Source organism: Cherax quadricarinatus, chromosome 7 (genome assembly GCF_038502225.1).
Source record: "Cherax quadricarinatus isolate ZL_2023a chromosome 7, ASM3850222v1, whole genome shotgun sequence".
Lineage (NCBI taxonomy): Eukaryota > Metazoa > Arthropoda > Malacostraca > Decapoda > Parastacidae > Cherax > Cherax quadricarinatus.
In genome coordinates, this window is record NC_091298.1 from 4,550,869 (window position 1) to 4,573,957 (window position 23,089).

General features: G+C 42.7%; 1 protein-coding gene across 2 annotated transcripts in view; it reads left to right on the forward strand.

The window, feature by feature from the left end:
- LOC128686776 (rho-related GTP-binding protein RhoU) overlaps positions 1-23,089 on the forward strand; it is a 260,199-nt gene that overhangs the window by 153,379 nt on the left and 83,731 nt on the right. Inside the window, exon 3 of one of the 2 annotated variants that reach the window (XM_070082716.1) lies at positions 2,893-3,024. The exons of the other annotated variant lie outside the window; for it this stretch is intronic. Coding sequence (XP_069938817.1) covers positions 2,893-3,009 — 117 coding nt within the window. The 3' untranslated portion in view covers positions 3,010-3,024. Of the gene's footprint in view, positions 1-2,892; positions 3,025-23,089 lie in introns of those variants that run through there. 2 annotated transcript variants of the gene reach the window in all.

Sequence of the window (23,089 nt, forward strand, 5' to 3'; positions counted from 1 at the left end):
ACGAGGACATTCGAGCACTCCAGGAAGATTTGAATAGACTGATGCAGTGGTCGGAGAAGTGGCAGATGCAGTTTAATATAGACAAATGCAAAGTTCTAAATGTTGGACAGGACAATAACCATGCCACATATAAACTAAATAATGTAGATCTTAATATTACGGATTGCGAAAAAGATTTAGGAGTTCTGGTTAGCAGTAATCTGAAACCAAGACAACAGTGCATAAGTGTTCGCAATAAAGCTAATAGAATCCTTGGCTTCATATCAAGAAGCATAAATAATAGGAGTCCTCAGGTTGTTCTTCAACTCTATACATCCTTGGTTAGGCCTCATTTAGATTATGCTGCACAGTTTTGGTCACCGTATTACAGAATGGATATAAATTCTCTGGAAAATGTACAAAGGAGGATGACAAAGATGATCCCATGTATCAGAAACCTTCCCTATGAGGATAGACTAAGGGCCCTGAAACTGCACTCTCTAGAAAGACGTAGAATTAGGGGGGATATGATTGAGGTTTATAAGTGGAAGACAGGAATAAATAAAGGGGATGTAAATAGTGTGCTGAAAATATCTAGCCTAGACAGGACTCGCAGCAATGGTTTTAAGTTGGAAAAATTCAGATTCAGGAGGGATATAGGAAAGTACTGGTTTGGTAATAGAGTTGTGGATGAGTGGAACAAACTCCCAAGTACCGTTATAGAGGCCAGAACGTTGTGTAGCTTTAAAAATAGGTTGGATAAATACATGAGTAGATGTGGGTGGGTGTGAGTTAGACCTGATAGCTTGTGCTAACAGGTCGGTTGCCGTGTTCCTCCCTTAAGTCAATGTGACCTGACCTGACTAGGTTGGGTGCATTGGCTTAAGCCGGTAGGGACTTGGACCTGCCTCGCATGGGCCAGTAGGCCTTCTGCAGTGTTCCTTCGTTCTTATGTTCTTATGTTCTTATGTTTAAGGCCGGGTTTAAAAGATTTTCAAGACTGCCTTCAACTTTCAGTTGCTGGTCTTTGAATTGATGGGAAGTTGTATCTGATAGGTTATATAGAAGTAACCGAGATTCTGATTTTCATTTTTTTTACTGCTAAAATTTTAAATAAATCAATTTGTGGCCCATCCTTTTTTTTCCCCTCCTTGTGACCTGTTTTTTGCGGTCGTGTTTAAGTAGACTAGTCATTGTCAAAGTAGTCTTTGACGTGGGTCTCTGAGAAGGCTGCAAGCATTGCATTTGTCTTGGTGAAGAGTCCATTAAATATACTGTATTTTGTTGTTGTTGTTTGGTTTAAGATCTTGTATATTTACCCAAAAATATATGAATTTATATTATTTGATTATTGGGAGGATTTTTTTTCTATAGTTGACATTAATATATGTAGCTGACGAGGCTGTCACTGTCTTTGTTGGTATAAACCTTGGTAATAAATACCGACAAGTTGGTTTAGAAAGACACGTAAGCAAACACTATAACATATTTATTAGAAAACGTTTCGGTCCTGGGACCTTGATCACTTCAAGAAGTGATCAAGGTCCCAGGACCGAAACGTTTTCTAATAAATATGTTATAGTGTTTGCTTACGTGTCTTTCTAAACCACTGTCTTTGTTACCAGTCCAACATGGCTCCGAGATACTGTTATAATCTTGTCATTTCTTGCCATTTTGTTGTTCATTAAACGTACAATATTCCGACATTGTGAACCACTAAGTCTTTATTTGCATTTTGTATTTTTTTTTTTTTAAGTTTTTATTTTTTTTTCCACAGTGGAGTAGCTTAGATTTGTCCGGTTGTGTAACAACAATGATGATGATGAGAGTGGCGTGGCGGTGCTAGTGTGTGTGTGTATACTCACCTGTTTGTGGTTGTAGAGGTCGATTCACAGCTCCTGGCCCCGCCTCTTCACTGATTGCTACTAGGTCCCCCCTCTCTCTCTCTCTCTGCTCCCTGAGCTTTGTCATACCTCGTCTTAAAGCTATATATGGCTCCTGCCTCCACTACATCACTTGCTAGACTATTCCACTTCCTGACGACTCAATGATTGAAGTACTTCCTAACATCCCTGTAACTCGTCTGAGTCTTCAGCTTCCAATTGTGACCCCTTGTTTCTGTGTCTCCTCTCTGGAATATCCTGTCTCTGTCCACGTTATCTATTCCACGCAGTATTTTATATGTCGTTATCATGTCTCCCCTGACCCTCTTGTCCTCCAGTGTGTGTGTGTGTGTGTGTATGTGTGTGTGTGTGGTGTGGAAAAAGGCCGTTGCCACTGAGAAGTAATCCAGCGGTGAGGGGCTGTAATGACAAGGGATCCATGTACCTGTCAACAGTAATTGTCGTTCCCCTCCACATGCGTCTCCACACCTTCACCTGGGCCTCATGTCTACCTGTCTCTGTCTCGTCATGTATGCTGTCTATCTGTGTCCGTTTGTCTCCATCCGCGTCTCTCTCGGATTGCCGTCTCTGCTGTTTTTGTTACTTTCTTTACTTTTCTTCTCCCCTCAGGTTATAAAGAACAGTTTTGATGGTGGGGTGTTAGGAAGGTTATCAGATACATTGTTGTTGAACAAGACTCGCGTGTTGTCGCAAGACGTGTAAATGTTACCCTTGTTATCTGGCTTTTGTGGGAGGCTTCGTGTGTGTGTGTGTGTGTGTGTGTGTGTGTGTGTGTGTGTGTGTGTGTGTGTGTGTGTGTGTGTGTGTGTGTGTGTGTGTCTGTGTGTATGTGTGTGTGTGTGTGTGTGTGTGTGTGTGTGTGTCCTCACCTAATTGTGGTTGCAGGAGTCGATTCATATCTCCTGGCTCCTTTCTTCTTCACTGTGTGTGTGGTGTGTGTATCTGTGTCTGTCTGTCTCTCTCTGTCGTCGTCTCATACTTGACACACTTCTTTGTTTTTAATCCTCAGAGAGAAAGAATATCAGCAGTGAGACACTCAGCTGCTGAACAGGCAAGTATACAGCAATGCGATGTATTTTGTTTTAGTGTCACGTATGTTACTTTTGTGTGGCATGCTGCAGTTTGACGAATTGTAGTTTTGTTTGATATGCTGTAGCTTTGTGTGTTGGGTATTGTAGGCTTAATTAGTGTATTGCGGTTTTATGCGGCATTCATCTTGCGTCGATTCCGAGAGTCAGTCCCCGCGGTCCGGTCACACACCAAGCCTCCAGATTGCTGGCATGATCGGCCAGGCTGTTTGTGCTGGCTTCACAAAGTGCAACATACTGCCCGGCTGTGGTGAATATGTTGGACTTAAGAACTTATCACGTTCCCTCTTAAAGACAACTCAGTGTTTGTTAATAATTCCCTTTATGCACGAAGGGAGGACGTTAAAAAGTCAAGGTTCCCTTACACTGAATTCTTTCTCCTGCGCCCCTGCTCTTCACTGGAAGGGTTTTGCACTATCAGCCAAGTCCTTTGCTTTCATATGGAGTGGTTGCAGTGTGCATGTTTGGGACAGGTCCTTCCAGAAACTTCTAGATGTCAATTGTGATGTACCTTTCTCGCCTACGTCCCAAGGAGTACGAGTAGTTCAGATGTCTGAATTTATACGGGCAAAATGCCTGAAGGATGCCTCGGGTGGTGAACATTCCTGCAGCCTGGTCACAGATCATGCCTCCCGGTGGATCAAGGCTTGATCAACCAAACTGTTGCTGCTGGTCGCATATAGTGGCCTGCCTTGACGGAAGGGGGGAAGTAGTGTTAGTATACAGCAGTATTTCAGGCTAGAGAGAGAACAAGTGAATTGAATATAATTGGCTTTGGTTCTCTTGTATTTAATGTTCTAGTTATCCAGCCTATCATTATTGTGGTAACTGTAGTAACATTACTGTTATCCTTGAATGTGAGACGCTCTGATATTCTCATTCCCAAGTCTCTCACACTGAACTTCGACTATTGAATAATTCGAGTTTGTCCTTTACTCCGTTTCACTTTTGATTTTGCACCAAAACTGAAAAATGTAACCTAATTTTGCTGAGAGGTCTGTGGTAGTTAGGTTAGGCTACGTGTAATTAGTACCAATGTTGACCAGGACATCAACCAGGAGAACCTGGTCTGAGACTGGCCCGCGGGGGCGATGATCCCTGGAACTGTCACCTAGACAGACAAAAGATGGGTAGGTAGGTCAGTTTTTGAATACGAAGCACAATTTAAAGCTTGACAACAAGCAGGATGTTACAAGGAGTCGTGCAATCAAGGAGATGTATGACTCACGAAATCGTAATGACACGATTGCAAATAAACCATACCAAGGGCGGGGATAGAACCCGCCCGTAGTATGGTGGTATGGTTTGTTTGGAATCGTGTCATTACAGTTCGTGAGTCATGTTGGCGGCTTTGAGAGGACTTGAGCTAAAGCTAGTCACGGCCACGCTGGCGGGAGATTCGTCTGTATAAATTTGCACTTGTGGTCACAGTGGTGCCTATGCTAACCTTCCTACGGTGTATAAATATATCTAGTTGGACGAATCTTATGGTAACCAGCTGGCCCAGTAGCTAACGCGTTGGTCTGGAGTTTTATGATGACTGATCGCGGGTTCTATCTCCACCCGTGGTATGGTTAGGGAGATGTAGCAGTCAGCCGGGTGGGTCGCTGACACCTCTGGTGATGCTTAGGAGGAAAATGACTTCTGTCCAGTGTAGTTAATCTGTGCGGTCAGCTTAACCTCTACATCCTCACAAATTCAAGCAGAGATCACACCTAACATTTTTGTGACCACAAAGAAAGGGCTCTCAAGGTATGTAGACCTCTAGTGTCACCACAAGATACTGAACCTCACTGGCACTCCTCGCTTGTTTAACACTGTACGTCTTAACACTGTATTGTCGCTTTACAAACACAAGTTTAATTAAAGTCTCGTTTTCTTTAAATATGAGCTCAAACAGGGACTGTCTAATTCAGAATGGCCCAGTGTTTGCTACGTTAATGTGTTTGCAATCCACCAGTGTATACTGTTGAAATCCAATGGTTAATATTTATCTTTTCATATTGCAGTCCTTTTTCAATGTGCAGCAAGTGTACAGCTTGTTAATTAAACAATTTATGAAAGGGTATTTAACTGGGAAATAATATTTTATAAGTACTGCCTAAAGTGGAGACGAGACGAGAGTAAGCAAAGTGATAAATATGAAAACACACTCAGAAGTCTTCAAGAGGAAATTAGACAAGTATCTTCACCAGGTGCCAGATCATCCAGGTTGTGATGGATATGTGGGGCAGCAGGCCACCAGCAGCAACAGCCTGGTTAACCAGGCAAACACTAGACAAACCGGGCTCCGGGAGTAGAAAAAGCTCTCGGAATCCATCAAATATAAAGGTAAAGATGAAGGAATCCGTCCTCCAGTGTGCTGCTGCAGCTGCAAATGAATCTTTTCCGCCTGTGCTCCAGGGAGTAAAATTGAGCAATTTTAGGAGTCCCAAATAATTTTAGTATTTCAGTAGATGCAGGAAGTGAAAGCTCTCTGCACATTCACCAGAATTGCAGTTTCATCACCCTAAAACAGGGCTGTTAAGTGTGCAGCAATTTTACAGTCTAGTGAAATAAAAGTGCCTTGAGTATCATTATTGTCTTGCACTCGCTTATTTGGAAAGTTCTTGTTATCCTACCCATCATTTTCCAGCAGCTGTGATAGCAACACTGTTGTGTTGTTTGAACCGAAGATCTTCCCACTGTCTTCAGGGGAGAATTTATCTGTGACCGGATTCTGGAGCTTTTTATTCCCGTAGTCCAGTCTACCATCAGACTTCTAGGCCAACGACATGATCAACCAGCCTGGAGATAAATGGTATAAAATACCCACTTGATGGAAAAATAAACACAAATGCATTATAATGCATTTGTGTCTATTGGCTACGTTTCGCCCACACAGTGGGCTCTATCAGGTCACAAACAGATCAGATAAAGCCCACTGTGTGGGCAAAATGTGTATTTTTTCATCAACCAGGCTATTGAAACCCTCGGCTCGTAGACCCATATATTCATGGCAGCCTGGTTCATAGTCATATCTAATAGATGCAACCCACACTAGTCGACTAACACCCAGTTACCTATTTGACTGACGCAGGTGAACAGGGACAGCAGGTGTCACCTGAACAGGGTCGGCAGGTGTCACCTGAACAGGGCCGGCAGGTGTCACCTGAACAGGGACAGCAGGTGTCACCTGAACAGGGACAGCAGGTGTCACCTGAACAGGGACAGCAGGTGTCACCTGAACAGGGTCGGCAGGTGTCACCTGAACAGGGTCGGCAGGTGTCACCTGAACAGGGTCGGCAGGTGTCACCTGAACAGGGACAGCAGGTGTCACCTGAACAGGGACAGCAGGTGTCACCTGAACAGGGACAGCAGGTGTCACCTCAACAGGGTCGGCAGGTGTCACCTGAACAGGGTCGGCAGGTGTCACCTGAACAGGGTCGGCAGGTGAGACGGAGAATAAAAGTGACAAAACTGACCGGAATAATTGACAGATACCGTTGTTTTTGGAGAGAAAATTTTAGACATTTCCGTCCGTCCTGGACCATTGGTAGTTAAAACCGGCCGAAACGTCGCAATATTTTTTTCCGAAGTGTGGGTTATATAGGTGAGACGAGTGTGGGACCCTTGTACAAGTAATCCTTGAGGACGATGGTCCAGGGTGTAAAGGAGATTACCAGTAAGGTGTAACAGACTTAATGGATAATTTTTATTCCACCTGGGGGCGACTCCTCCTCCCAGGGGGACGATGACCCCTCTCGAGGGAGCTAAGACCCCTCTCTGTACGTGGAACGTAGAGAGATGGATCTTAGCTCCCTCGAGAGGTGTCGTCGCCCCCCTGGTAGGGGTCGTCGCCTCCGGTTGGAGAAAATTTCTCCACAGATTTAATGATAGGGACACGAACATTTGACCTGTGTGACGCTCCCGACCATTATGACCTGTGTAGATGAAGGAAGGACTGATAGATGATGGCGGGTGCGTCACTACCACCAGGTGTGGATGAAGGTGCGGGTCAGACAGGTGACTATAATGCCGATCTTAAAGCGGTTATGGGTGCGTCCTGGACTTACGTGTGCAGGATATTACAGCAGGTGACCACCATGTCACTTTCCATGCAGGAAATTCCTGAAGGAATGAGCATGACTAAGGTGATCGTAGTTTGTGAATCATCAAGTGTTTAATTCTTAGTTGTTTATACTTCATTAGACGCTAGTCACGTCAGTGGCGTAACTTGAGATGTCTCTGAATAAATGTTCTCTTTAGTTTTTTAATGATAGAATTAAAATTTCACTCTAGGTGGCTGCTCCTGATCCATCCTGTTGTTCCTGCATGCATGTTTTCATTTTTGTTGCATTTGGGTCTTTAGATTTCTTCTTTGTCATAGAACATTCCCTGTTTTTTCTTATGTAGGTTTAATTTTTTTTTATTCATAAGAGCCCTAAGTGATTTTATTAGTCAAAAGTTCTCTTCAAAGTTCATAATTTTCTTCCTGGTCCATCCCATTAAGCTCATTATTTTCCCAGAGAGAGAACGCTACAGTAGTTGCAACCAGCATGTGTTGGATACATGTGAGCCATGAGGTCGCCAGCAGCAACAGCCTAGTTGACCAGACAAGTACCAGACAAGCCTGGCCCTGGGCCGGGTTCCAGGAGTAGGAAAAAATCGTGAAACTCACCAAAAGTGCATCAGAGGAGAAAAACTCTCGAAACTCATCAATAGTGTAAAGGTTCCTAACAAGTTTGGAGTCTCGCACTTAACATTATACTTGTGATTGCCTGATCGAGGATGTAGTCTCTGGAGTGTGAATAAGGGCGTCAGAGAAAGTCTGGAATGCTACGTAGGATCACAGCTCTCAAGAATACCATCTTCACAGTTTTAGTGCACATTTATTTAGTAGATTTTGACGTTTCTGATGTTTTGTCATCCATCATCATAGTCTAAAATAATATTTCAATAATATTAAAATTCTATCCTGAAATAATATTATTAAATCATACTAGATAAAATGCCATATATGAATCAAATAACCAAATTAAAATAATATAATCTACGTAATAATAAATTAAAACAGAAGAAATGTATATTATATATGAACAATACATTCCACAGGAAGCCTATATGAAGCTTAGATTTTCAGAACCAACTTACTTAATTTTAAGTTTCCTACAGACGGAGAAATATCTGGTGAATTTAAACTCACTCAAGTTATTTCAGTGCTTTTATAAGGAACTTATCATGTTCATTTCTCTTTCCATGTCTTTGCAATAACTACCATAACTACATTAACTCCTGTTTCTTAAAGTATTCCTCTTAACGTAAAAAATTAATTACAAAAATATCGTTTCGTTCAAAAATATTTTTGAGTAACAGTTAAAATATGTCGTCTTACTCCATCGCTTTGAACTGCGTAATAATCTCACTTTATTGATTCTCGTTCTATCGCCACTGAATTTTAATGTCCAAGGCCTTTTATAGTCATATATTTCATTTATCACAGATGAGAGAACATTGGGAGGGAGAGTGAGCCACTGACACGACCCTCACACCCTGACAAAGACCCAGGTGATAAATTTCATTGCTGCTCCGAGTTTCCTACTGTATGGGGGAATCACCGTTCGTTTTCCATCTTCGTAAAATGCGTCATTTTCTGCACGATTTGAGACAAAAGTTGAAAGTTAGTTATTTTGTTACTTGAAGTTCCAGACAGGAGGGTAACGTCTAGCAACGACGGATACATCTTTGCTGCTTAAGTTGTTGGAAACACGGGGGGTTGTATGATGGTCAATAATCCAAGTCCGACCGAAACGTCGTCAGAAGCTTCTTTCTCCTATGTGTGGGTTATTTGTATGTTGTTCCCGTCACAGTATTGTGCCGTTTAGTTCTTTATGGTGGAAGTGGCTGCGGCCGTAGGTTGTGATCAGCACTGAACTTGACTAGCTCACCTCTTCCCTGCAGCAGGAGGCATTTAGCTTATCCTAGGTTACCCCTCGCCCTTTACCAGGAGGAAAGCAAGAATGGCTGCCTTTGTGTTTATCTTCATTTACCTGCATGGAAAAGGAGAGGGGGGAAACGTAGTTTAATGTTCCATTTACCTCAGTCCTCAGGCTGTAGGGAAAAGGTAGAAATAAGCTTAGGGATTATCTTTATTAACATTAGCTTATATAAGGCGAGGAAGAGGCTGTGGGAGTGTGTTAACCTGCAGGGTAATGCAGCGTGGCAGTGGGCTCTTCATCCTTCGCTTATTCACCAGACTAAACATACCTGAACATAAATACTCGGTGGGATTAGAAGAATGTATTTTCACCCAGTAATTGGTGGCTTTTGGCCCCGCCAGGGCAGTATCATACTCTTACAGTGGTGTATAGTGTGTGCCTTCACCATCTGATTCGTTCTACTTAGTACCCTGAAACTCAAAATGTATTTCGTAACGTCCCTGTGGCGCACCTGCGTCATTATCTGCCAAATATGTCCTCAGGTTCTCTCCTCGCATATCAAACAGCCTGTCCCTATACACTCCAGACTTCCGAGTGTTTGGTATGTCATACCATGACTTCCCTAGGGTTTCCTCTCTGTGGCCCACTATTTTCTTTATATTCTAGATCAGGTTGAGCTCCACGCTGGCGCCGCATACTCAAACATGAGCTTAATTGAGAAACCTTCCAAGATAGTTGACTGGTAGTCACCGTCAACAAAAAATCCCCAAGGTACCTTTATGCTGGTGAAGGGCTCTTGAGCCAAGGATTTCTAGCTACCTTTCCTTTTCTGGGATCACGCTTGCGAATTTTTGCAGCACCGCCCACACCTATATGTCATGTTCCTGGATACATCTCTCCTACTGCATAATAACGCCTGGAATCATGCGCTAAGTTATGTTAGCCACATATTATCAGCTGCTTGATATATTGCAAGTTAAAAGTGTAGATTTAAGTAATAGGCTCATATTTTAATTCGGCGAAAAGTGAGTTTGAAATTTTACGAATCTGATTCTTATTTCTCATCATTTATTGTAAATTTGAAAGTGGCTGGCAAAAAAACTTTAAACAGAAAATTCTCACGAAATATTATTATTTTTTAAAGGATTGTTTTCTACCAGCAACTATAAGAAATATTTTCGGAGCAAAGAAGTTGTGCAGAAAAGTTCTTGCTGGAGGAGCGTCATCATCCGGATTGTGGTGGATATTTTAACCTGCAGACCGTAGTAGTAGAGCTGACCAGGCTCGTCTGCGAGGCTCGTAAGTTAGACTACTATCAAGACCAGTTAGACTATTAAAACCAGCTAGACTATCAAGACTACTATCAAGACCAGCATCTGGTATGAGCATTACTACTGCTACCACCATCAGCACCGTTGATAATCTGGGTGCGGCTGGCCGCTCCCAAACCCTCTTCTTAATGAATTACCAGTCAAGGCTTCTATTGCTATGTTCCTGTCTAGAGCCCAGGTCTCTATGCTGCTCTATAAAACTCTAGAAGAACCCTAGAAACCTTTCACGTGTATTGAATCCAGGATGAGGTTACACAAATCGTTGATTTATATATTTAAAAAGGAACAAGTACGCTTCTCTGAGGTACACTGGTCAACTTGAGTAGTTTCTCACTGTTTCATTAATAATCAGTCTGAGAGTATGATTCTCGAAGTAATCACTAAGGTGTAGAAGTGATCCCCAGTCCTCGTAATCTGCCAAGATGCAAGTGATACAAGTGTCTAATCAACCACGTTATGTAGTAGCATGATTCCGGATCGCTGACAAGTCAATTAAATTTGGTCTTAGGCCGGGCTACGAGAGAACTATTCAAAATAAGCCCTGGATATCATGGGCAGCCCGGCCACAGGCGCCAGCAGTCCCGTGCAGTTACACAACTGATCTTGGAATTCTCTAGTCACTGTTTAGCTATTATTATCCATCTTCCGTTTTTCATCTCTCTCATTCAGATGTAGTGACGACATAAATGAAGAGTCTATATCTTTTGTAATTGTTTATCGTCAGTTAACATATAATGTACTCATTGTGTGTGTGTGTGTGTATACTCACCTAGTTGTGGTTGCAGGGGTCGATTCACAGCTCCTGGCCCCGCCTCTTCACTGGTCGCTACTAAGTCACTCTTCCTGCACCATGAGGTTTATCATACCTCTTCTTAAAGCTATGTATGGATCCTGCCTCCACTACATCACTTCCCAGACTATTCCACTTCCTGACAACTCTGTGACTGAAGAAATACTTCCTAACATCACTGTGATTCATCTGAGTCTTCAACTTTCAACTGTGACCCCTTGTTGCTGTGTCCCATCTCTGGAACATTCTGTGTGTGTGTGTGTGTGTGTGTGTGTGTGTGTGTGTGTGTGTGTGTGTGTGTGTGTGTGTGTGTGTGTGTGTGTGTGGCGTGTGAGTTTAGTGTATGATTTTAGTGTGTGAGTGTGGTGGTTGCGTGATACAGGTGCGTGAGTAGAGTGGGCGTGGTGGGTGGTGAGTGAAGGTATGTGTCGAGAATCAAGTTGGTTATCACGAGGTAGCGAAGCGCAGTTGGCAGCAGATGTGTCCCTGCACAAGGTCACTCTTGGATTAACTTACAATAGTGACGGATTCACTGATAATAAGATTTCATTACATAATCTGGCTTTTGCCGCATATCCTCCCCTCTCTTCCCTCTCTACGTAGAAAAGGAAGGAGAGAGAGAGAGAGAGAGAGAGAGAGAGAGAGAGAGAGAGAGAGAGAGAGAGATGACTTATAAAAGTCCCCTACCGGTAGTGGGTGAAGGAGCTAGATGTGTTTATGGCAGGAGTAATTCACGAAATAAGGAACGACGTTTCAGTGAGGGTATGGATGTTACGAGGGTATAGAGGGTGTTATGGGGGTATGAAAAATGTGTTGTGAGGTATGAAAAATGTGTTGTGAGAGTATTGAGTGTTGTGAGGGTATCACACTAGATGCACTTGTCATGTGGCCAGGTTGGGCTTTTTCTTCCCTACTGTGTGACAAGACAGTGATATATGCGTTCCTCTTAATCCTTGGCCTAAACACTCCTGTGTCTTGATACAGCAGTGTTAAAGAATGCTGATAAATGTTGTATAAAGATCTGAAAAAACTGTAGAAGGATCTATTCTGCACAGCTGAACAGTTACTGTACGTTACACGAAGCCCCAAACTCGTGATGGTCACTCAACGCGAGGAGTGGTGCAGATTTCACTTATCGCGAGACATACACGCTACCCATATAACCATAGTAGGGCAACAAATTGCAACATATAAGCTTAAACGGGAAGTGAGTGAGCAGAGGTACGGATGATCCACCTTCTGAAGAAATTCTCAAATTCACCAAAAACTTAATCGCCAACTCTTCTGCAGAAGTTCCATCAACACCACCAACTAGTGACGTCAATCCAACAACGACCAATGAGAAGCCTCCACCGCCACCACCTCTCATTGAATCCAACCAATCAGAAGCCTTACCATCAGAAACATCTAATTCGTCTACTGAAGTTGAAAACGAAGCAACACCACCTTCCTCTACTCCACCACCGCCTTCTCTACTTACCTCACGTCGATTACCTGGAACACCATGGGTTAAACACAAAGGACTCATATTCTACACTACGAGGCTGTACCCTGCAAGCATGACTCGCCTAGAACTCATCCAACATCTCCAAGACAATACTGTATCGTACCAAAGCGAAGAAAGACCATTCCCTACATACAACCGGATACTCCACCAACTCCAAACCAACGAATACTACTACAGCTCTCCCATAAGTGTGATACAACTCTCCCGAAAACAATTTACCGCACTGATAAACGGTTTAAGACCATAACCAACTCATCCTGCTTGCTGCCTTCTGACACTCCCAGCTCCTACCGCTGCCTTCGCCATCCTCTCCTAGTGAGCCAAGCAATGACATCAGTCAAGCCTCTCTATCTACGTCTCCAGTACTTTTGTACCACATGTCCCAAAGTGGTTGGGCCACTTGCCTTGATTCATCCTCTTCCCCTCCTCCCCATCCTTTTCCAGTTATTTCCATCCTTCCATATCCTTCTTCCTTCCCATCTTACGACAGATCTCGTCGTCCTCGATTCGATTCGGTACGGATGATGAAGAGAGAGATGTAACCGCTTTGGTTGAAGAGTGAAATGACAGTAGCAGAATTAGTATAAATAATATAAAACTATCAGGAGCAACAAGGAAAATTTGATGAGCTTCTAGTTCCCCAGCGTCGAGCAGTGGTCCAGGTTTATATCATTACATAATTGTTATTATATATGTGGGTGGTGGGACGTGAATGACTACTCCACCCCTCTACATACACTTTTTTCAAGGAGCACTTCGAGGCTCTCTCACTCTCTCTCTCTCTCTCTCTCTCTCTCTCTCTCTCTCTCTCTCTCTCTCTCTCTCTCTCTCTCTCTCTCTCTCTCTCTCTCTCTCTCTCTCTCCCTCTCCCTCTTTTACACAGGGTTTGACAAGGTTAAGGATCCCTAGCTTTATTGACAAGCTATTTACAGGTTAAGAATTCCTAACTTTATTGGCAAGCTAAGAGCTGTTACCTACTTCAGCTCATTTGAAAGCATTTTTATTGTTATGAGACATACAAGTAGGGAACAGGATGAAGTTGGAGCCATCTGTGGGTCAGCATTTTCATTTAATCAACTGACTTTATCTCGTTGACATCATTATGCTGTACGAATGTGTTCCATACTCGAGTCATCCTGGGTATATAGGATCTCAGATGGAGTGAAGTTCTGGAGAAGGGTACAACCAGAGTGAAGTTGCTGCTTTCTGCCCGTCTTGTGGCATAAAAGCTTGTTTCACTCTCTCTCTCTCTCTCTCTCTCTCTCTCTCTCTCTCTCTCTCTCTCTCTCTCTCTCTCTCTCTCTCTCTCTCTCTCTCTTACAGAGGAGCTGTGAATCGATCCCTGTGATGATGTTAAGTTTGATAATAGTGAAAATGACGAGGAAACATCCTTGGCAGAGAGGACGTATCCACACTGAAACTTCACTAACCGGCTAAGAAGTACATATATGAGCAGCTACAAGGCTTTACTTATGCTGTTCAGAGGGAAGATTTTTCCCAGCGTAATGAAAGGTTTTAACCAGAAGCAGCTGAAGTTTTATACGACATTATATCATGGAAGCAACCTTCATGATTGACAGGATACGACAGCAACATGTCAGTTCTCACTTGGGTCTTGTTAAATAAGCTCATTACCTACACATTACATGTGTAAGGTCTATGTGAAGCGTGTGTACATGGCCGTTTTTACTGCATGTAGGTACGCCAGCCATTCACATAATTGAGGCTCTTCTCTTATGTCTTAGAACTTGCATAGTTTGCTACTAGCAGTTCTTCAGGAGATAAAGGACATTTATAACGTTCTCAAAATCAGGTTACCCCAAGATTTGTATAAACTCTGATCATTTATCAGTTAGAATCAGTTTCTTTGAAGCCAAGGAGGAGGGAGAGCTTTCCAACCTAATCTTATTATTATATTAATTTAAAACGCAACGACCCTAAATGTTTTTGTACAGTTAAGAATATGGTAGGTCTTAGATGAACTTAAGTCTGCCGATAAATTTGTAACAGGTAGGTTGAGTGGAAAGATTCTCGCAGAGGTGGGTAGGGATGTTGCTCCTGCTTTGTGCGAGACACACAATCCTACCTTTGAGAGAATCTTTTCCCTCCAAATACCTGTTCTAACTCTTGTAGCACTGTGATATAGTCCAGCTGGGCTTGTGAGGTCTCTGGGGAGACCTAATTTAACCAATTATATGGTCACACCTTGCCTTGGCAAACGTCTGTCAGCCACGCCCACGTCTCAGGTCTTTTGTTCTTGACGGCGTCAGACCTAGGCGTCAGGTCGTACACGTGGTTGTGGGGTGTGCTTGGACCACCATATAAATACCCAAGGAACAGCTGAGTAGAGGAGATTCGAGCGGAGCTCTGGCCTGTGAGCAGAGGTGAGCTGGAGAGTCTCGGGAGGAGAGACTGTTGGAGACATTGGGCAGAGTACTGGCTTGGAGCAGTACTTGTGCTGTGTAGGTCTTGGGACCTGTGGCTTAGTTCCTGCAGTGAACTGTCCTCTGTACTATATTGTAAGTTATATTCATTTTCGTCAAGTTGATTGTGTTCCCTGTCTCACTGCTTATGTGTACCACCCCATTTATCTAAACCCCAATGAGGTACTCCTGTTCCCAAATATATTATTGTACAAGGACTTAATAATAAACTGTGTTTGAGTAGAATAGTAATATTCACTGTCCCCGTTATTTATTCTTATTTCCATTTATTTATGTTTAGTTAAAGTAGTGAGAGGGTGAGTAGTGTGGAGTGGTGGGTAGAGTAATGAGAGGTGAAGTTGTAGTCACCAGTGACCTCACATTACCTACCAACCTCCGCTAATCATCTCTCCTACCACTTCGCCTGCCTATCTCCTGCCTATACATACCCTCTTACTCCCATATCCCCCTAATCATTACCCCCCTACATGACAGCATTGCATAGCTCCTGACGAAACACGGAAGTGCGAAAGGCCTAGAGCTAGTGTTTTCCATACCCTAGTAGCTTATTTTGAATATATATATATATATATATATATATATATATATATATATATATATATATATATATATGTATGCAAAACAACCACTCTGAAAGAATAGAGCAATTCCAAGCGCTTTCGTGACTACTCACATTATCAAGGAACTATGAAAGTGAAGCATCCAAGGAAGCTATATAAGGGGTCGGCCAGCACCTCACTATCAGATCCCACAACGGTTAAACACGTGACGCGCGGCGAGCCAACTTGGATAGGTCCTTTGCAAAACTCACCCCCAAGCTATTTATTTGTCCAGTGTATTATTAAATTCTACCCAAATTCTATATATATATATATATATATATATATATATATATATATATATATATATATATATATCTTTCTTTCAACAAACTGGCCGTATCCCACCGAGGCAGGGTGGCCCAAAAAGAAAAACGAAGTTTCTCTTTTTATATTTAGTAAGCTATACAGGAGAAGGGGTTAGTAGTCCCTTGCCCCCGGGATTTTAATTGTCTCTTTCAACACGCATGGCTTACGGAGGAAAAATTCTGTTCCACTTCCCCATGGCGATAAGAGGAAATGAACAAGAGCTGGTAGGAAAATAGAAGAAAACCCAGAGGGGTGTGTGTGTATATATATGCTTGTACATGTATGTGTAGTGTGACCTAAGTGTAAGTAGAAGTAGCAAGACGTACCTGAAATCTTGCATGTTTATGAGACAGAAAAGACACCAGCAATCCTACCATCATGTAAAACAAGTACAGGCTTCCGTTTTACACTCACTTGGCAAGACGGTAGTACCTCCCTGGGTGGTTGCTGTCTATCAACCTACTACCTAGAATAATATATATATATATATATATATATATATATATATATATAGATATATATATATATATATATAGATATATATTTATTTATTTATTTTAACAAGTCGGCTGTCTCGCACCCAAAGAGAAAATACTTTCATTATCATTCAACACTTTCACCTCACTCACACATAATCGCTGTTTTGGCAGAGGTGCCCAGAATACAACAGTTTAGAAGTATATACGTATAAAAATACACAATATACCCCTCCTTTAGAGTGCAGGCATTGTACTTCCCATTTCCAGGACTCAAGTCCGGCTTTATAAAATAACCGGTTTCCCTGAATCTCTTCACTAAATATTACCCTGCTCACACTCCAACAGCTCGTCAGGTTCCAAATACCATTTGTCTCCATTCACTCCTATCTAACACGCTCACGCACGCTTGCTGGAAGTCCAAACCCCTCGCCCGCAACACCTCCTTTACCCCCTCCCTCCAACCTTTTCGAGGATGACCCCTTCCCCGCCTTCCTTTCCCTACAGATTTATATGCTGTCCATGTCATTCTACTTTGATCCATTCTCTCTAAATGACCAAACCACCTCAACAAGCCCTCTTCAGCCTTCTGACTAATACTTTTAACTCCACATCTCCTAATTTCCACACTCCGAATTTTCTGCATAATATTTACACCACACATTGCCCTTAGACAGGACAGCTCCACTGCCTCCAACCGCCTCCTCGCTGCAGCATTTACAACCCAAGCTTCACACGCATATAAGAGTGTTAGTACTACTATACTTTCATATATTCCCTTCTTTGCCTCCATAGACAACATTTTTTTTGCCTCCACATATACCTCAATTCACCACTGACCTTTTTTCTTTCATCAATTCTGTGATTAACCTCATCCTTCATAAATTCATCCGCTTGACACGTCAACTCCCAAGTATCTGAAAACATTCACTTCTTCCATACTCCTCCTCCTGAATTTGATATCCAATTTTTCTCTATCTAAATCATTTGATACTCTCATCACCTTACTCTTTTCTATGTTCATTTTTAACTTTCTACCTTTACACACAGGAGGCCTGGTCACAGACCGGGCCGCGGGGGCGTTGACCCCCGGAACTCTCTCCAGGTAAACTCCAGGTAAACACACTCCCAGGATTCGAACCCATGTCGTCTTGGCCCACCTCATGGTGAGTAAAAATCACACATGACGCTGTGTTGTTATTGATTAATACCACTCGTTCGTGGTTACAGTTATATATATATATATATATATATATATATATATATATATATATATATATATATATATATATATATATATATATATATATATATCAATGCTATACATAACTATTTGTAGCGTATCATTTCGAATTCACTCTATATATATTCTTTCAGACGTTTCTCTAAACCTGTTTTGTGTTTTTTTCTGTACTCCTATTCTTGTTTGTTCATCAGCTCTATTCCCTGCAGCGTGAAGATGGGAATAAAATAATATTTATGTACTAGAAAGGTACATGTAACAAAAATGTAAGCAGTAACCAAGGAGTCCAATTTGTGTTGCATCACAAGCGCAAGAAAAATTAGGATAAGTGAGGATGTCGAATGTGTGGAGTATATGGTGGGGTTGTGTGGGGAGGGGTACGTTGTGGTGATCGAGGGGTGTATGGTGGCTGTCATGGGGTGGGTCGTGGTTGTGATGGTAGGCTCGCCCGGTGGTCTGGTACTTGGTGGCGACCGTGGAGTGACAGGAACGATGGCAGGAAGTGAGGAGCGTCACCAGCATCCTTGGCAGAGGTCAACCATGGGCAGCACAAACGGAGGCTACACCTGGAAGGTTGGCAACCCTGGCCGAATTCCGAAGGGGTCAGAGTTCACCTACGAACAACCATACCTACGGCAGCCGCTGTCTTTTGTATGTTCACCTGGACGGTCTTGTGGGAGACTTGTCCCGGCACTCCCCTGGGCAGTTTCAAGCAAGGTCTCATGGGTATTAATATGAGTTATCAAGGTCTGCATTTTTATTTATAGGGTCTGGAACTTCCTGAGTGCTCTGGAAGTTCGTTTGGATTGCTTCCCACTCTTCTGGATTGCCATGTAAATGTTCTTTCTGACAGCTTCAATGACAACCTTCTGTTGTGTGTCCAGATTATAGTTTCTAGATGCGCCCAAACACTCTTCTAGACAGTCTTCTGGATGTGTCCAGAGTCCTCCAGGACAGTCTTCTGGATGTGTCCAGGTACCTTCCTGGACAGTCTTCTGGATGTGTTCAGGTACCTTCCTGGACAGTTTTCAGGATGTGGCCAGACACCCTCCTAGACAATCTTCTGGATGTGGCCAGACACCCTTCTGGACAGTCTTCAAGATGTGTCCAGACACCCTCCTGGACAGTTCTGGATCCTCGCCACGTTAGTTTCTTTTTATGGTACATTGGGCAGTGTACAAAAACTTTTTCTATTTCTCTGGGTCGTGTTCTCAAAGATTCTTTCAACTAGTCTTATTAAGATAATCGAATGATATTATGTAACTTTTGATAAACAAATCTTCAGATCCTCATTATCTATTGTGTTTAGATTTTTTTTTACCTAACCGTAGGTAGGTAGGTAGACAGTGTACATACGAATGATGTACGATGGTACAGAGTGCGCGCTTGTGTGCTAGAGTGCTAGTAACTACTTTTGTGTACTTTAGCTTATGTACAATTTAGATTTTCCATTGTGCATACCATTAAGAGACATTCTTCCCGTCCCTGCAGTATGAGTGGGCAACTTTTTACATTTGCATTCTCCTGCGAACAATATCCTGTTCTTTGTATGTTTGTCATATTGCAAGGAAATGGAATGAGATAGCGAGAGGTTTTTTTCTTTAGCAAAATTGGTTACATCAGCAGTATGATACGTCCTTATTTTATCTGATAGTTACACAGTGGGAACAAAAGCTAACAATGTTTCCGTTTGATAGTTACATAGTGGGAACAAAAGCTATGTTTCCCTGCCATGATCCATCACGAAGGATGAGGTTCGTACAAGGTGTTGTGGAAGCCTTGGTGAGGAAGGGTTGAGGATGAAGGGAAACGAGCGGCCACTGGGAGCAGCTTTTATGAATGGCTGCTCTCTCCCATTGATGGCAATTGATACCAGGGCCACGGTGAATGAGCTAGCTCGCTCACTGGCTAGGTCCCTTGCTCACCTGGGCCACGACCTGGGGAAAGGGTAGTAGAGTGAGACACTGAGCTAGGGGATGAAGGGGTAGTATGGTTTTGTGGTAATAAGTTGTTGGCAAAGGATTGGGGAAGGGGGTGAAGTAGTTGGGCATTGGGGGGTTGGGAATGTGGTCGCAGGATATAAGGGTGGGGCATTTGGGTATTATGGGCAAGAAGAAAGAATGCCACCTGCCTTTTAACTCAGTCCGCACCTTCGCTTTTTTTTTTTTTGTGCCGTGGGTGTTTTGGTATTCATGAGTGGAGAGAGATACTAGTTGCGGCTTTGAGGAGTGGATGACCACCACACCCGCCTCTGTTTTTCCTAGTGTGGTCGCAAAAGATTTTATACAGATGTTTATTGATATTTATTGCTGTGTTGAAATCTTGGTCAAGGCTGTGTACTCAGAGCTGTCTTTCCGGGAGTCGGTACTCAGCTCCTGGCCCCTCCTTTTGTAATAACTTTGATCGATATTACTGATTTGTGTAAGTTATTAACCAGCTGCCAAAGGCACTTGTCGGTAGACGCTTGGTCTGTTTTTTTTTATGTGTGTGTGTATGTGTGTGTGTGTACTCACATGTGGTTGCAGGGGTCGATTCACAGCTCCTTACCATACCCCCGGCCGGGATTGAACCCGCGGTCATAGAGTCTCAAAACTCCAGCCTGTCTCGTTAGCCACTAGACCAGCTAGCCACAATAAGATTCATCCAACTAGGTATATTTCTACACCATAGGAAGGTTAGCACAGGCACCACTGTGACCACAAATGCAAGTTTTTACAGACGAATCTCCAGCTAGCGTGGCCGTGACGAACTCTAGCTCAAGTCCCTTCACTGCCGTCAACATGACTCAAGAAATCGTAATGTTGACGGCAGTGAAGAGACTTGAGCTAGAGTTCGTCACGGCCACGCTAGCTGGAGATTCGTCTGTAAAAACTTGCATTTGTGGTCACAGAGGTGCCTGTGCTAACCTTCCTATGGTGTAGAAATATACCTAGTTGGATGAATCTTATTGTGGCTAGCTGGTCTAGTGGCTAACGCGACGGGCTGGAGTTTTGAGACTCTATGACCGCGGGTTCAATCCCGGCCGGGGTTATGGTTTGTTTGCAATCGTGTCATTACGATTTCTTGAGTCACAGCTCCTTGTTCTCCCTTTTTTACTTATCAAGACCAGCAATACATAGATTTTTTGCTTAGGTCCCTGAATGTTATTCCGAGATGTGCTAATTCAGCATTTGCCACTGAATTTAATAAGACTGATGTACACCTGTGGCGATATATTTGGAATGATTGCTCCAGGATCCTTCTCATTCACTGATTAGAATTTCTCCTCCTAGTCTGAGTGGTTGACCGAGAACACAACAACCAATTTTCGGCCGGAACGACAGGGAGACTTTCCCTGTACTTAACAATTTGCTGTGACTTACAACCTAACACTTGTAACTAATTACATTTATTATTTTGCCTGCGACTAACGGATTTAGAGATGATTTTATTATATTGCGATTATGGTATCTGTAATATGGCAGTAATGAATCACGATAGCGGGAAATTAATATTGAGAGTAGCATATTAAGAGAGCTGAAAATTGATGTCATCAAATCAGTGTTGTTGTTAGTAACTTTTAAGTTAAAAGCACTGAATGAGCTGTTCTGTGAATGCTGCATCTCCTTCCTGTCCTTTCTGTTTCCTTCCACTCCCGCTCCTCGTTTCTACCTGAGGACGGCCAGGAAGGGAGGGTAGGTGGTCGTGGCTGGTGTGTGGGCGCTCAGGTAATCGTATTGACCCTGCCCTTTATCCATATTTGGCAACACGCCCTTTATTTGTGTGTGTGATATTCTCGGCCACTGATGGGAATGTTGGCGGTGTTGAGCTTTCTCCTGGCGTCCTTCAGTGTCCCGGGGACCCCCGTCAGACTAAGGAAGTTTCCGGTAACAAGGTCGCTACAACACATGTCGGGGGTGGGGGGGGTAAGTTGTTGGAGTGTAAATTGCGATAGATTGTAGGGGGAAAATGGATAGATATATCAGTAATTTCTTTTATCACACTGATTATTCCTGTAGTTAGTCCCCCAGCAATCAGGAACTGTTCTTTGAGAAATTAGTTCAGTTCTCTCTCTGGTAATTATGTATGTACAGCATTAAAAATGTGGATGTTGATTATTATTATAATCAAGGGGGAAGCGCTAAACCCGGAGGATTATACAGCGCCTGGGGGGGGGGATGTGGAAGGCATTCAGGCTTAATTCGGGGAACTGGAGCACAGATCCAATTCCCTAAATCAAGAGCCCCTCACCAACATCAAGGAATCTTCCTTGAGGGGAATGTGGATGTTGAACAGTCTAGGAGCCTTTATATAGTGGATGTTCCTGAGTACGAGTGAAGTAGTTTTTGTTTTATGTTCAGGTTGGTTATTGCCAAGCTAGTGCAACTATGTATTCCTAGACATATAACGTAGTTGTTAAATATCGAAATATAATTGCAACAATGAATCTTCATTGCTTCTCTTTGAATATATTAAATATATAGTGTAGTCCAAATTTCCTCCCCTTTTTTTTCTATTCCCTCCTAATATAATTGTTCTTGCCTTACGTTGTGATGATGGAGAGATATTCATAAAAATATATTTTTGTGTATTTGGGATAGGTCATCATGAAAGATGGTAATTCCCAAGTAATAGTAACTCTAGCTCTGTTGAAACGAAATTTTTAAAAGTGCTGCAGCTGCTGAACCTTTAATGAAATGCTTGACGATATCCTCATTGTCCTACTAAAGTCTCCCAGCTCAGACTGACACATTACAACAATGTATGAAACCCATCCTGTGTGAAGGAATATAGGGAAACATAGATAATTTTTGTTCTTTCTGTGCAACTCTCATATAGACTAAGGTAGTAGCACATGGCCGCTATATTCAGTTTTCTAAAAATCGGTGAAGAAATGGTGGGCACCACGTGCCAACCATCAACATTGCTTCCACGTCTTGCTTAATTTTTTTTTTTGTCTTTATCATCTCCTTGATTTTCCTTCTTCATTCACTTTCTCCTCCATTAACCTCTCCTCGTCTTCCTTCTTCCCCTGTTTCTCCTCACACTCTTTATGACTGACATTTACATCAAGGACTTTAATCTGAGCTCTCATCTTATTAGTCAGTAGATGTAATCTACACCGGAAAATAAGACATCATGGAGTGAGTGCTCAAGAGGGAAGGATAGAGGAGGAGGAAGAGGAAGGGGTAGGATGCATTAGCCATTTCTCCGAGTTGTGTGTAAGCTTCTTGTTCCCCTGCCAAGGGTTCATAACCATGTCAATCTTGTGTGAATCTATTTATAGTGTGGGGGAGGCCATGTCTTTCGCCAGAGATAGACTTTGCGGGTAGGGACTGGGCCCTTTGTTAGAAACACGTACTGCGATGGGAATAGCCTTTGTGATAGCTAGGTTGTGGGATAGGGTCTTGTTCTGAGATAAGAACAGGATGTAGAATAAGAACAGGATCTGGGATAGTGCTAAGATTTGAGACAGGAACAGGATCATGGATATGCCCTGGTTTTTAAAATGGCGTGGTATA